At 37.5% G+C, this 15,349-nt stretch overlaps 1 protein-coding gene across 18 annotated transcripts in view; it reads left to right on the top strand.

Moving 5' to 3' along the window:
• The window catches only part of LCORL (ligand dependent nuclear receptor corepressor like), a 177,328-nt gene that overhangs the window by 150,734 nt on the left and 11,245 nt on the right, over positions 1–15,349 (top strand). For 8 of the 18 annotated variants that reach the window (XM_065544817.2, XM_045392181.3, XM_074039460.1 and 5 more), the window contains one exon: positions 5,490–5,516. The exons of the other annotated variants lie outside the window; for them this stretch is intronic. In XM_065544817.2, the coding sequence (XP_065400889.1) occupies positions 5,490–5,515 (26 nt within the window). In that variant the 3' untranslated portion in view covers position 5,516. The remainder of the gene's footprint in view (positions 1–5,489; positions 5,517–15,349) is intronic. 18 annotated transcript variants of the gene reach the window in all.

Here is a 15,349-nt window from a genome sequence, read left to right as displayed (position 1 = left end):
CCGTGGGCCACGTGCAGCCCGGGACTGCTTTGAGTGTGACCCAACACAAACTTTTAAACTTTCTAAAATGCTATGAGATTTGTTTGTGTTTTTTTGTTGTTGTTTTTGTTTTTGTCTCTGTAGCTCACCAGCTATTGTTAGTGTTAGTGTATTTTATGTGTGGCCCAAGACAGTTCTTCAGCGTGGCCCAGGGAAGCCAAAAAGATTGGACACCCGTGCTAAAACCTAGTAACTATAATATAGGAACACTGTAGTTGCCAATGTAGCCGTTTCCAGCTCTTCTTACTGATAAGTACTGGACAATGAGGGATATTGAGGAGTATGGAAGTACTTACTGATTATTTGCTTAACATGAAAGAAATTTTACATTTGGAAATTTAAAGATATTATATAGTTGCATCATTATATATTTTAGGGGTGTTTTAGGGGGAGTTGGGGAAGTATTGGCCTTATTTTTATTACTCTTTTTAAAACTTGTTTAAAAGCTAAAATAGGTAGTATCAGGTCTTATATTAAAATAGCAAAAGCAGTAAATTCTTGATTTTTAATAAGTTAATGATTTTATGACCCCTAAGATTCAGTTATTCAACTATATAACTTTAAAACCTATTTCAGAAAGTAATGATTAAAATTTCAAATATCTAACATGCAATGATTAAAATTTTAAAGGTTGGCCAAAGTAGATTCTCAATTATAAATGATTAATCAAAACTTTAAAAAGTGACCTCTGTTTCTTGTTCTCGGGATAACTAAAAATATCAAATGCCATGTCAGGAAAAAGAGAGGTAAAAAAAAAACTGATAGTGTATTTTTTTAAATTATAAATCATCTGAAAATATACACACATATTTCTTAAAGACTATCATGAATGGAGAATAAAATGTAAAGCTTCATCTTAAATTCTTTATATCATCCTCATATCATACTGTTACAGTTTACCAGAAGTAAATGCATTAATTCATTTTACAACAGAACCGTATTTTGTCCTTTCAGCTTCTTAATCATTGTATCTTCCTAAGAAATAAATATCAAGCATATTTTAATGTGATTATTTACCCCCACTAAATATGAAATCATCCTAGAAAAAATAAGATGGAAGATGCCTAATTACTACTTTTTCAAATTAATTTCAAAATCCTTTTGGGCAGTTTTAAAATTTTTAGTATCATATGAAGAGCTGTTTTTGATCTTTCTCATTTTTAAAATTACTAGTACTATTTCCTGTTCTGCTTAAAGTTTTATCTATCTTTCACTGATAACTTTCCTTCTTTATTTTTTAACATTCTTTTTTTTAGTCAATCAACAAGGACATTATTTTTATAAAGTTGTATTTATAGAAATATTTGTTATATTTATCTGATTTTTAAAGTATTATTTTTTTCTCATTATTCTTGGTATCTCATACTTCTTTTTGCCTTTTTGGAAATGATGCTAAAACTCATTATTTTATATGTGTTTTTCTTCTTCATAGAATAAATTACTGACTGAAGACTTAAGAGACTTAACAACCAGACTTTTCTAGAAAAATTTCTAAGGCAGTGTATATAAGGAAATTTTGAAATATTTCTATTGATGAAAAGTTTTGCTTCTATCACAAATATCTTGTTTTATACATTTTGAGATTAACTGTCCAGATATAATTTATGAGTTTTTAAATTTATACTTCACCACATTTGTACTGCTGTATATATCAAGTGTGCACATGGAAAGGAGGCAGAAAAATGCAATCCCATTCTATTCTTATTTCAACAAGTATTTAATGAATGCCTACAATATGCTCTTAGGCACTGTGGAAGGTTCAAATAGTTCCTTTCCATCTAAGGGAGAAAACAAGACCTACATCATTTATTTAATAAATAGAATGTATTTCATTTTTTAAGTGGGATATTATATGCTTTAAGGGGATAGAATAGTTAAAGTCATGGTTGTTGCTCTTATGGGGATTACCATGTCATGAAGGATAGAAAAATGGATAGGCAGTTTCAGTAGAAGGATGATGACTGCTATGATCAGAGAGAGAGCGATGGATTTTAAGAGCACATTAAAGGGAAACTGAACTCAGATTTAGGGAATTAGGCAAGGTTTCCTACATTGTTGCATCTAAGCTGAGGCTTGAAGGAGGCGGATGTAGTAGAAGTTGGAAGAGGAGTGTTTCAGGCAGTGCAAACGATGTGGAACATTTGAATGACAAAAGAGAGCAAGCAGCCTGGGCAACATAGTGGGACCCCATCTCTGCAAAACAAACAAACAAAATTATTCAAGTGTGGTAGCCCACACTTTGCTTGAACCTGGGGGATCGAGGCTTCAGTCAGCCATGATTGTGCCACTGTGCTCCAACCTAGGTGTCTCAACAACTTTTTTTAAAAAAGAGCAAGCATATGTGGAATATTGAGTAATTTATCAGAACTGAGGCATAAAATAGGAATCATGGATCAGGAGGGAGTGGGAAAATGGTAAACAATGAAGCTCCTGAGGGAAGCATAGCCCATATTGTGAGGTCAGCATCAAATAATGAAACAAAAATGTTTTAAGCCCTATTAGCAGTAATTGAAAAGAATAGATTTGAGATCTATAAAGTTAAATCAGTGTCTTAAAGATTAGAAGAATAAAGGGAGAACATCCAGGTTTTTGCCTTGAACATCTGGGTAGAGGATAGTAAGATCTACTAAGATAGAATGCTCTTTAGATGTGAGGATTTGAGGTGTTTAGTGGGATATCCAAGAAAGGATGTTAGGAAGCAGTTATGGATATGCTTCCTAAACATATGGATGTTTCCTAAGAAAAAGGCCTGAGCTGAGATAAGGGTTTGTGAATCAACAAATAACTGAAACCATGAGAGTGGAAGAGATTACAATGAGATTATTCATTGTAAGGTTGAAAGAGCCTAGGAAGTCAGAGCCCCAAAGATTTAGGGAAAAGGAAAGATGTATACAAAAGGAGACTGATGAGAGTAGTTGAGAGGTAAGAGGAAAGCCTGGAGAATGTGGTGAATGGAAATGTGTTGTAAGATGAGAGAAGGCAATGTAAATTGTTGATAAGAAGTCAACTAAGATGAGCCCTGAAACGGTTCCATTGAATATAGCAATAAGAGTTTATCTTAGTGGTTGGGAAAGAGTAGCTTTGGTGGACTAACAGAGCCACAAGTCATATTCAAGGCTAGATGAGTTAAATGAAGGAAGAGAAAGAAAATTAGCACAGAAAACTATAATGGGCCATGAATGGAGAGAATATACAAAAGTTAGCTAGATTAAGCTGGGGTTGAAGACAGGTTTAAAAGATATATATTTATACTAATGGGAAAAAGCCAATAGGGAATAAATGATTGAAGATACAGAAATGAGATGGCAACCAATGGAAATGGAGTGAAGCCCCTGTGTAGATTATTGGGTATAGGATCTAGGACATGGTTAGAGAGACTGGACTTAGCCAAAAGGGTCACTTTTCTCTTAAAAAAGAAAAAAAAAAAAAAACAGGGTAGTGGGAACAATATGTGGGAAAGCAAATCGGTAATTTGTGGGCAGAATCCTGAGATATTAGAGTTCATTTTCTATGAATCAAGAGGTAATCAAGAGTAGTATGTGGGATTGGGTAATTGGGGAATATGGACAAGGTTTGGAATAGCTGTCTCAAGAAATAGAGGATAGAACAACTGGTTTTATCTTAGCTGCCAGAATGTAAGCCTGGAGAAAGGTGGGTCCTTAGATTTAATAATAGTCAAGTTCGCCAAGTGGGAATGACAGTACAAAGAGATCCAGCCAAGAATATATCTGTTCTGTGAATAGTGAGCAGCTATATGATCAAAGCAGAGTTCTAGAGAATCTTTTCTAATAGTAGCACACAATGTAGATTTGGGGGGTGGAGGATGGGAAATGTGTGAAGGGTCAGTTGCAGGAGATGATTTTTGAGATGATAATGACCTAAAAATGGAGAGTGACTGTTGGAAATAATATAGACCTTTTTAATATCGGTATCTTTTGAGTTCCCAAAGCAAGTGTATATCTTTTCCTAATTGATAAACATGTCGATATAAATAAGCTGACTCTGGACACCTCTGAGTAAACTTTAAAGAATAAAATAACCTAATGTGGTCTTGAAGCTCCTGTAATAGTAGTACTCATCCTAAAACATTAAATTTTCCCATAAGAATTTCGAATTCAGTTGACACTTTGAATCGAATTCTGAGATGACTGAAAAAAAAAAAAAAAAAAAGTTTGTCATCTTCTATTTTGCCATCTCTCCTCAAAAATAACTGAATTTACATTTTTCCCATTCAAAATTCTGGTTTTCACACAGGTTTATAACTGATGGCTGATTTTTAACTAAGTAACATACTCCTTCAACTACCAGAAACCAAGACTAACCATACATACTCCTCTGATCTTGCTTATGAGCATTTTAACACATATTTGGAACACTGAACACAAGATAAAAGTGAACTATAAGTAAAACTGTTAAGATTTGATTCTGTTAAAGTATTCTAATGAAATTAGGAATTTTTTTACACCAAACCCCCCTGAGGAATTTTTTAAAAAGATACATTCTCTTTATATTTGAGTTTTTCCCCTGTAATTTTCTTAGGAACTGAGTAAGATAAGAGTTTAGGTTTTAAAGAGTCTCTAATTTTTGCCATAATATTTTGTTAAAATGTAAAACAGCTAAACAATCTTCGTCTTGATGTTTTTTCTTAGAATTTTTCTTGAATATTTTATATTCCATTGCTTTCTCAACTATTACTGAGTTTTCAGGATATTGTTTTACTAATTGCCCCATATCTTTCACAGAAAATCATTCAGTTTATTTAACAAAGATTGGATATTTTTCTTTTGATTTATCAGGCATTGTGTTAGATGTTCAAGTCACAAAGGAACTCAAGGAATTTATCTAGAAGATATTTCAAATTTTTACTTTGGCAACATAATTAGTAAAAGAAACATAATTTGGGTTATTCCACATACTAGTGGTTGTAGAGAACAGAACTATTTTCAGACATAGATTTAATTCTCTAAATTGGGAAGTCTGGCCCATGGCATATTTTATAAATAAAGTTTTATTGGAACACTGCCATGTTCATTCACTTATATATTGTCTATTGCTATTTTTGTGCTGCAGAAGCTGAATAGTTGCAACAGACACCATAAAGCCTACAGAGTCTAAACTATTTACTACCTGGCCCTTTGCAGAAAAAGTTTGCTGACCCTGTTGATATCACTACAATTTTGATATGGTGTGGCTTGAAAAAGATAAAAAATAAGTTGTTGGCTTTTAAAAAATATATTAAGGTCATTCTATCTTGTTCGTCACCAACACTCCGTCTACTTCTTCCTCAACACTCCCTCCCTCAACACAATACAATGTATTTGACATGTTAGCTGTTTTGTTTTGTTTGATCTTTACGGGTCAATATCTGTCTTTGTCCAGCAGAGTGGTGCTGGGGGAGCCATGAGCACCAGTTGTATTCTGTTTTGTAAATCTTTATTCTCTCCCTGCAGCCTCCAGACCTGCTTTCTCTATCTGAGGTAAGTTCAAGGGTCACCCTTTTCTTCTTTAACCAGCTGCTAGCACCTGCTAGAAGGAGATTGGTTTCAATGCTTCACACCATGATAAATTCCTGCCTCAAGGACTAAATATTCTCTTTCTCCTTTTTTCTTCCTTCTCTATTTCTTAAGAATTCAAAAGTCTTAGTTCAGCTCTCCTCACTACCATTTTTTCTTCTCATGTTTCCTGGGCAGTAACAGTTTTCTTGTTGTGGAGCTGAGCATTCTGTGATTATCATAACGTTAAGCCTAGTGAATTCACCTATAGTTTAATTACAAACAAAAAAGGCAAGGGTAGGTGTCTGAATGATTTCATCTTGCCACTTTTTTTTCTTGTTTGTGTTTATTTAAACCGGACCTTGGCTTCTTTTTCCTTCTCCCACTTCCAGGCAACCTGGAAAATGCATTTGCTACCTTTTTCTGTGTTATGCAAACATAGAAAGCTAGATTTTAAAAGCCTGTACCTATACACTCTTTTTATTTATTCAAAAGTGTTTGTCTTCTGCATGCTAGGCAGTATGTTAGACACAGGCGAAATAGTGGGGGCAAAACCAGATGTGGCTCCTACCCTCACAGTTCAAGTTTATTTGGAGAGGCAAACATTGAGTAAATGCACAAATCTGCTGCATTCTCAGTATGTGGTGCTATGGGAATTTAATTTTGGAAGGTTTTACCAAGTGAAGGAACAGTTCCCTGAGCAAATGGCCATTAAGCTAAGCTGTGAAGAGTGAGGAAGAATTAACTAGGCCAAGTGGTAGAAAACCAGTAGAGTAGGAAAAAGGATTTGGATGTGGAAAAAATGCTGAGGTGTGGGATTCTTGGCAGGTTAGAGGTGTAAGTCATGGCTGGTGTTTCTAGTCAAGAGAGAAAGAAGGAGATGATGTCAGATGTAGAGAGGATTGAGAAGGAAGCAAAGGAACAGACTAAAGAAGTTCTTATGAGCTATGCCAAGAAGTTTGCCTACTTTCAGTGGCTCCCATTGCACTTAGAACAGAGATTTACATTGGAAGTGGATGGGGAAGATAAGACATAATCAGATTTTCCTTTCTGGAAGATTTCCCTGGTTGCATTGTGAAGAAGGAAGGGTGTGGGGCAAAACACCTAACCATACTGAGACCATTGTGATTCACAAACTTTAGTGTGCATCAGAATCACCAGCAAGTCTTGTTAAAACAATTGTTTGGATCCACCCACAGAGTTTAATTGAAGAGATATGGGGCGGGGCCCAAGTGATACTTATGCTTCTGGACCAGCAAGTACACTTTGAGAACCATTGGTAATAGAGTGTAAGTGTTATAGTGGTAGAAGGAAGATTATTTACTAATATGAACATGTTATAAGTTTCCCTTTAAACACTTCTTCAGCTATATCACAAATTTTGCTCTGCTGTGTTTTCATTTTAATTAAATTCAAAATATTTTCTAATTTCTCTTGTGATTTCTTCTTTAGCCCATGGATTATTTAGAGACATATTAGCTGGGCGCAGTACTCACGCCTGTAATTCCAACACTTTGAGAGGCTGAGGCAGGAGGATTACTTGAGCCCAGGAATTCAAGACCAGCCTGGGCAACATGGCAAGACCCTGCCTAGAAATGTGTTGTTTCGTTTCCAAATATTTAGGGATTTTTCAGATATCTCTGGTGCTGATTTCTAATTTAATTCTAATATACTGTTTGTGAATTCAGTCTTTCTGAATTTTTGAGATGTATTATATGGCCGAGTATCTATGCAAATCTAAGTAAATGTTCTGTGTGTTCTTGAAAATAATGTGTATTCTACTGCTGTTGAATGAAATGTTCTATAATTGTCGGTTAAGCAAGATGATTGCTAGTACTGTTCAAGATTTTTCCATCTTGGTGAATTTCAGTCTACTTGTTCTATCTGTTTTTGAGAGGGGGATGTCAAAATCTGTGACTATGATTGTGGATTTTTCTTTTTATCCTTTCAGATCTGTTAGGTTTTGCTTCATGTATTTTGAAGCTCTATAAATAGGTGCATTTAGAATTGTTAGGTACTTTTTATTAACTGACTTTTTTATCATTATGAAATTAACCTCCTCTTTAATCCTAAAAATGTTCCTCACTCTGGAATCTAATTTATCTGATAACTACTAGAGTCGTTCCAGCTTGCTTTTCACTACTGGTGTCATAGTGTATCTTTTCACAATATTTTTATTTTTAACCTATTGTGTCTTTATGTTTAAAGATGATCTCTTTTATTAAGCAACTTAGAATCGAGGCTTGCCTTTTTATCCAATGTGACAGTCTCTGCCTTTTCAGTAGACCACTTACATTTAATGTCACCATTAATATGGTTGGGTTTAAATCAGCCATCTTTCTATTTTCTATTTGTCCCACCTACTATTTGTTCCCCCCTTTTTTCTCTTTTCCACCCTTCTTTTGGATCAATACAGTGTGTTTTATTATTTTTTCAATCTCCTGATTTGCTTTTTAAAAGTGGTTGCTGGTCAGGTGAGGTGGCTCATGCCTGTAATCCCACCACTGGGAAGGTCACTTGAGCCCCGGAGTTCAAGACCAGCCTGGGCAACATGGTGAAACTCTGTCTCCACAAAAATCAGGCAGGTGTAGTGGCACGTGCCTGTGGCCCCAGCTACTGGGGAGGCTGGGGCAGGAGGATCACTTGAGTCTGGGAGGTGGAGGTTGCAGTGAGCCAAGATCATTCCATGGTACTCCAGGCTGGACAACAGAATGAGACACTGTTTAAAATAAATAAAAATAAAAAAAGCAGTTTCTGTAGGATTTATAGTATACATCATTAACTTACCAGAGTTCTGCCTTCAAATAATAATATAGTACTTCATGGGTAGCCAGTAATTTTTTTTAATCTTTATTTTCGGTTCAGGGGTACATATGCAATTTGTTATATAGGTAAATTGCATGGCACCGGGATTTGGTGTACAGATTATTTCATCACCCAGGTAATAAGCATACTACCCAATAAGTAATTTTTCAGTCCTCTCCCTCCTCCCACCCTTCACCCTCAAATAGGCCCCGCTTTCTGTTGTTCTCTTCTTTGGTCCGTGTGTACTCAGTATTTTACTTCCACTTACAAGGTGAGAATCCTTATAAATGTTTTGTTTTCCATTCCTGCATTAGTTCCCTTAGGATTATGGGCTCCAGCTCCATCCATGTCGCTGCAAAGGACATGATCGCATTGCTTTTTATGGCTGCGTAGTATTCCGTTGTCTATATGTACACATTTTCTTTATTCTACCAATGATGGGATTTAGGTTGATTCCATGTCTTTGTTATTCTAAATAATGCTGTGATAAATGTACATGTGCGTGTGTCTTTTGTGGTAGAATGATTTATATTTCTTTGAGTATATACCCAGTAATGGGATTGCTGGGTCATATGGTAGTTCTATTTTTAGCTCTTTGAGAAATCGCCACATTGCTTTCCAAAATGGCTGAACTAATTTACATTCCCACCAGCAGTATATAAGCATTCCCTTTTCTCCACAGCCTTGCCAGCATCTGTTGTTGTTTTGTTTTTGTTTTTGTTTTTCACTTTTTAATAATACCCATTCTGACTGATAAGAAATGGTATCTCGTTGTGGTTTTGATTTGCATTTCTCTAATGATTAATGATATTGAACATTTTTTCATATGCTGCGTGAATGTCTTCTTTTGAAAAGTGTCTGTTCATGTCCTTTGCTCACATTTTTCTTTTTTTTTTTCTGAGACAGAGTCTTACTCTGTTGCCCAGGCTGGAGTGCAGTGGCACAATCTCAGCTCACTGCAACCTCCACCTCCCGTGTTCAAGTGATTCTCCTGCGTCAGCCTCCCAAGTAGCTGGGATTACAGGCACCCGCCAACATGCTCGCCTAATTATTCTATCTTTACTAGAGATGGGATTTCGCCATGATTAGATTCCTAACCTCAGGTGATCCGCCCACCTCAGCCTCCCAAAGTGCTGGGATTGCAGGCATGAGTCACCATGCGCAGCCCCTTTGCCCACTTTTTAATGGGTTTGGTTTTTGCTTGTTAATTGTTATAAGTTCATCTTATAAACTCTGGATATTAGACCTTTGCTGGATACATGGTTGACAAATATTCTCCCATTCTGTCAGTTGTCTGTTTACTCTATTAGTAATTTAGTTTAATTAGGTCCTATGTGTCAATTTTTGGTTTTGTTGCAGTTGCTTTTGGCATCTTCATTGTGACATCTTTGCCAGGACCTGTGTCCAGAATGGTATTTCCTTGGTCAGCCTTCAGGGTTTTTATAGTTTGAGGTTTTACATTGAAGTCTTTAATCCATCTTGAGTTGATTTTTGTATATGGTGTAAGGAAGGGGTCCAGTTTCAATCTTCTGTATATGGCTAGCCAGTTATCCCAGCACCATATACTGAATAGGGAGTTCTTTTTCCATTGCTTGTTTTTGTCAGCTTTGTCAAGGATCAGATGGTTGTAGATGTGCAGCTTTATTTCTCAGCCTTCTTTTTGGTTCTATTTGTCTATGTGTCTGCTTTTGTACCAGTACCATGCTCTTTTGGTTACTGTAGCTGATATGGTTTGGCTTTGTCCCCACTCAGATTTCATCTTGAATTCCCACGTGTTGTGGGAGGGACCTGGTGGGAGGTAATTGAATCATGGGGGCAGGTCTTTCACATGCTCTTCTTGTGATAGTAAGTCTCACAAAATCTGATGATTATTATAAGGGGAAGTTTTCCTGCACAAGCTCTCTTCTTTTGTGTGCCACCATGTGAGACATGCCTTTCACCTTTCACCATTGATTGTGAGGCTTCCCCAGCCATGTGAAACTGTGGGTTCTCCATTAAGCCTCTTTCTTTTGTAAATTGCCCAGTCTCAGGTATGTCTTTACCAGCAGCATGAAAATGGAATAATACAGTAAATTGGTACCAAGAGTGGGGTGCTGCTGAAAAGATACCCAAAAATCTGGAAGCAACCTTGGAACTGGGTAACAGGCAGAGGTTGGAACAGTTTGGAGTGCTCAGAAGAAGACAGGAAAATGTGGGAAAATCTGGAACTTCCTAGAGACTTGTTGAATGGCTTTGACCAAAAGCCTGATAGCAGTAGGGACAATAAGGTCAAGGCTGAGGTGGTCTCAGATGGAGATGAGGAACTTGTTGGGAACTGGAGCAAAGGTGACTCTTGTTACGTTTTAGCAAAGAGACTGGCGATATTTTGCCCCTGCCCTAGAGATTTATGGAACTTTGAACTTGAGAGGGATGATTTAGGGTATATGGCGGAAGAAATTTCTAAGCAGCAAAGCATTCAAGAGGTAACTTGGGTGCTGTTAAAGGCATTCAGTTTTATAAAGGAAGCAGAGCATAAAAGTGTGGAAAATTTGCAGCCTGACAATTTGATAGAAAAGAAAGACCCATTTTCTGAGGAAAAATTCAAGCCAGCTGCAGAAATTTGCATAACTAATGAGGAGCCACACGTTAATCTCCAAGTCAATGGGGAAAATGTCTCCAAGGCATATCAGAGGTCTTCACAGCAGCCCATTCCATCACAGGCCCAGAGGCCTAGGAGAAAGTGATTTCGTGAGCCAGCCCCAGAGTCCCCATGCTGTGTGCAGACTAGGGACTTGGTGCCCTGTGTCCCAGCCACTCCAGGTGTGACTAACAGGGGCTGAGGTACAGCTCAGGCTGTTGCTTCAGAGGGTGGAAGCCCCAATGCCTTGGCAGCTTCCACATGGTGTTGAGCCTGTGGGTTTACAGAAGTCAAGAATTGAGGATTGGGAACCTCTGCCAAGATTTCAGAAGGTGTGTGGAAACGCCTGGATGCCCAGGCAAAAGATTGCTGCAGGGGGAGGGCCCTCATGGAGAACCTCTGCTAGGGCAGTGCAGAGGGAAATGTGGAGTCAGAGCCCCGACACAGAGTCCCTACTTGGGCACTGCCTAGTGGAGCTGTGAGAAGAGGGCCATTGTCCTCTAGACCCCAGAATGGTGGATCCACCAAAAGCTTGTACCGTACACCTGGAAAAGCCTCAGACACTCACAGCCATCCCATGAAAGCAGGCAGGAGGGGGGCTATTCCCTGCAAAGCTACAGGGACAGAGCTGCCCAAGACCACAGTAACCCACCTCTTACATCAGCGTGACCTGGGTGTGAGACATGGAGTCAAAGGAGATCATTTTAGAGCTTTAAGATTTGAGTACCCTAGCTCCTGTGTTTTGGCCAATGTCTCCAATTTGGAATGGCTGTAATTACTCAATGCCTCTACCCTCATTGTATCTAGGAAGTTAACTAACTTGCTTCTGATTTTATAGGCTCATAGGTGGAAGGGACTTGCCTTGTCTCAGATAAGACTTTGGACTGTGGACTTTTGAATTAATGCTGAAATGAGTTAAGACTGTAGGGGGCTGTTGGGAAAGCATGATTGGTTTTTAAATGTAAGGATATGAGATTTGGGAGGGACCAGGAGCAGAATGATATGGTTTAGCTGTGTCCCCATTCAAATCTTATCTTGAACTCCCATGTGTTGTAGGAGGGACCTGTTGGGAGGTAATTGAATCATGGGGGCAGGTCTTTCACATGCTCTTCTTGTGATAGTAAGTCTCACAAAATCTGATGGTTATTGTAAGGGGAAGTTTTCCTGCACAAGCTCTCTTCTCTTGTCTGCCACCATGTGAGACATGCCTTTCACCTTTCGCCATGATTGTGAGGCTTCCCCAGCCATGTGAAACTGTGGGTTCTCCATTAAGCCTCTTTCCTTTGTAAATTGTCCAGTCTTGGGTATGTCTCTATCAACAGTGTGAAAATGGACTAATACAGTAGCCTTGTAGTATAGTTCCAAGTCAGGTAATGTGATGCCTCCAGCTTTGTTCTTTTTATTTAGGATTGCCTTGGCTATTCACATTCTTTGTTGGTTCCATCTGAATGTCATTGGCAGTCTGATAGGAATAGCATTGAATCTCTAAAATTCTTTGGACAATATGGCCCAATTTTGATTTTTCTTATCCCAATATTGATTTTTCTTACCCATAATCATGGAATGTTTTCCCATTTGTTTGTGTCATCTCTGATTTCTTTGAACAGTGTTTTGTAATTCTCCTTACATTACAAAGAAACCAAAGATCTTTCACCTCTCTGGTTAGCCATACCTAAGAATAAAGAATAAATTCCTACAAATTTTATTTTTTTGTGGCTATTGTGAATGGAATTGCTTTCTTGATTTGGTTCTCAGCTTGGATGGTTGTTGGTGTATAGAAATGGTACTGATTTTTGTACATTGATTTTGTATCCTGAAACTTTACTGAAGTTGTTACAACCATACGTTTGCATTTTTTCTCCAAGTCTTTGTGCTTTTATTTCTGTAAATGTTACAAACCTCATAGTACATTATTCCTATTTTTTCTTCACACAGTTATTCAGAGATTTTTTAAATAGGAAAATAAGTATTTTTCCCATGAATTTATCATGTCTAGTGCTCTTCATTCTTGTGTACAGATCCAGATTTCTATCCGATATCTTTTCTTCTGCCTGAATGACCTCCTTTAGCATTTCTTGTAGTGCAGGTCTGCTGTTGATTAATTCACTCTGCCTTTGTATGTCTATAAAAGTCTATATATCACGTTTTTGAAATATATTTTTTCTGCATATGGATTTCAGATTTGATCATATTTTTCTCTTAGTACTGATGCTCCTCAACTTATGATGGGGCTACTTCCCGTTAAATCCTTGTAAGTTGAAAAAATACCGTAAGTCAAAAGTTCATTTAATGCACTTAACCTATCTAACATCATAGCCTAGCCTCACCTACCCTAAATGTCCTCAGAACATTACATTAGCCTACAGCTAGGCAAAATCATTAAACACAAAGCCTATTTTACAATAAAATGTTGACTATCTCATATAACTTATAGAATACTGATATTGAAAAACAGAATGGTTATATGGGTACTCAAAGCATGGCTTCTGCTAAATGCCTATCACTTTCACACCACTGTAAAGTTGAAAAATGCTAAGTTAAATCATCCTAAGCCGGAGACTGTACTTTACAGATATTGTTCTACTTGCTTCTTGCTTGTATTGTTTCTGAAGATGGGTATGGCATTCTTATATTTGCTCCTCTGTATGATCTTTTTTCTGCCAGATGCTTTTAAGATTTTCTCTTTATTACTGGTTATCAACAGTTTGATTATGAAAGGGCTTGGCATTATTGCCTTTATGTTTTCTCTGCTTGGAGTTTGTTGAACTCCTTGAATATATCAGTTTATACTTGTAATCACATTTAGACATTTTTTAGCCATTATTTCTTTTTTTTTTTTATTTTTTATTTTTTATTTTGAGACGGAGTTTCGCTTTTGTTGCCAAGGCTGGAGGACAATGGCGCAATCTTGGCTCACCACAACCTCCACCTCCCTGGTTCAAGCGATTCTCCTGCCTCAGCCTCCCAAGTAGCTGGGCAGGCATGCGCCACCACGCCCGGCTAATTTTGTAATTTTTTTTTTATTTTTTTTAGTAGAGACGGTTTCTCCGTGTTGGTCAGGCTGGTCTCGAACTCCTGACCTCAGGTGATCCGCCTGCCTCGGCCTCCCAAAGTGCTGGGATTACAGGCGTCAGCCACTGTGTCTGGCCAGTTTCTTTAAACATATGTCTGTCCCTCTCCACTCTCCTCTCCTTCTGGAATATAAATCACATGTATTTATCCCACAGGTCGCTGATACTCGATTCATTTTTGCTAATTTTTTTTTTCTCTTCTTACTTTCATTCTGCATATTACTATTCCTATGTTTTTAAGTTCACTAATCATTTCTTTGGCATTGTTTAATCTGCTGTTAATACCATCTAGGATATTTTTTATTTTATTAATGGTTTGTCAACTCTGGAATTTCAAATTCAGTATTTTTTATATCTACCATATTTGTCCATGTCATGCTCATGCTTTCTTCAACTTCTTGAAATTATGAAGTGTATTTAAAATATCCCCATTAACATCCTCATGTACTAATTTCACAATCTGTGTTATTTATTTATCTATTTCTTTAATGGTTTTTCCCCTCATTATGGATCATATTTTTTTTTTGCATGCATGCATGCATGGTAATTTTCAGTGGGATGCCAGACATTGTGAATTTTATATTATTGTGAGCTGGAATTTTTGCAATATTAAATGTTCTTCGTCTCTGTTTGGGACACCATTAACTGATTGAGAAACATTTTGATTCTTTTATGTATTAAGCATTGTTGGGCAGAGCCAGAACAGCCTTTAATCTCAGACAGTAGTTTACAACCAGGGATGATTTTGCCTCATAGAGGATATTTGGTCATGTACAGAGACATTTTGTACTGTTACATTTAGAAGGTGCTATTGGCATCTAGTGGAAAAAGTCTAGGGATGCTACTAAAAATTCTACTATGTCTAGCACAGCCCCCACAACAAATAATTATCTGGTCCCAAATGTTAGTGAAGCTGAGGTTAAGAAGCCCTGCTCTAGGGCTAAGTTGACCTGACTATAGAGGCAATCCAATACCCACCTGAAGACTTTACTAAATGCTGCATGTGTCAGAAGGTCAATTATATCCAGTTCTATATAGCCTCCAGAAAAGTATTACCTGGTCCTTTTCATTGATTCTTTTCACAGACTTGGGAAATACTTATCCACTGATCAGTGTTTATTTATCTTTAACCCAAGGAAAATCCTCTGCAGATCTCTGTTTCTGTCTCTTTCTCTCTCCTTTCTCCCCCCACCCCCATCTCTCTCCTATACTCTAACCCACAGATTCTAGTCACCTGGGACTTCGTGAACTCCAGTCACTGTCTCCGCAACTCAGGAGTATTTCCAGGCTCTGTTGGGGTTCTCTCCCTATCATGCAGCCTGAAA

The sequence above is a fragment of the Macaca fascicularis genome, chromosome 5 (genome assembly GCF_037993035.2).
Source record: "Macaca fascicularis isolate 582-1 chromosome 5, T2T-MFA8v1.1".
NCBI lineage: Eukaryota > Metazoa > Chordata > Mammalia > Primates > Cercopithecidae > Macaca > Macaca fascicularis.
This window is presented reverse-complemented; position numbering and strand designations above follow the sequence as displayed.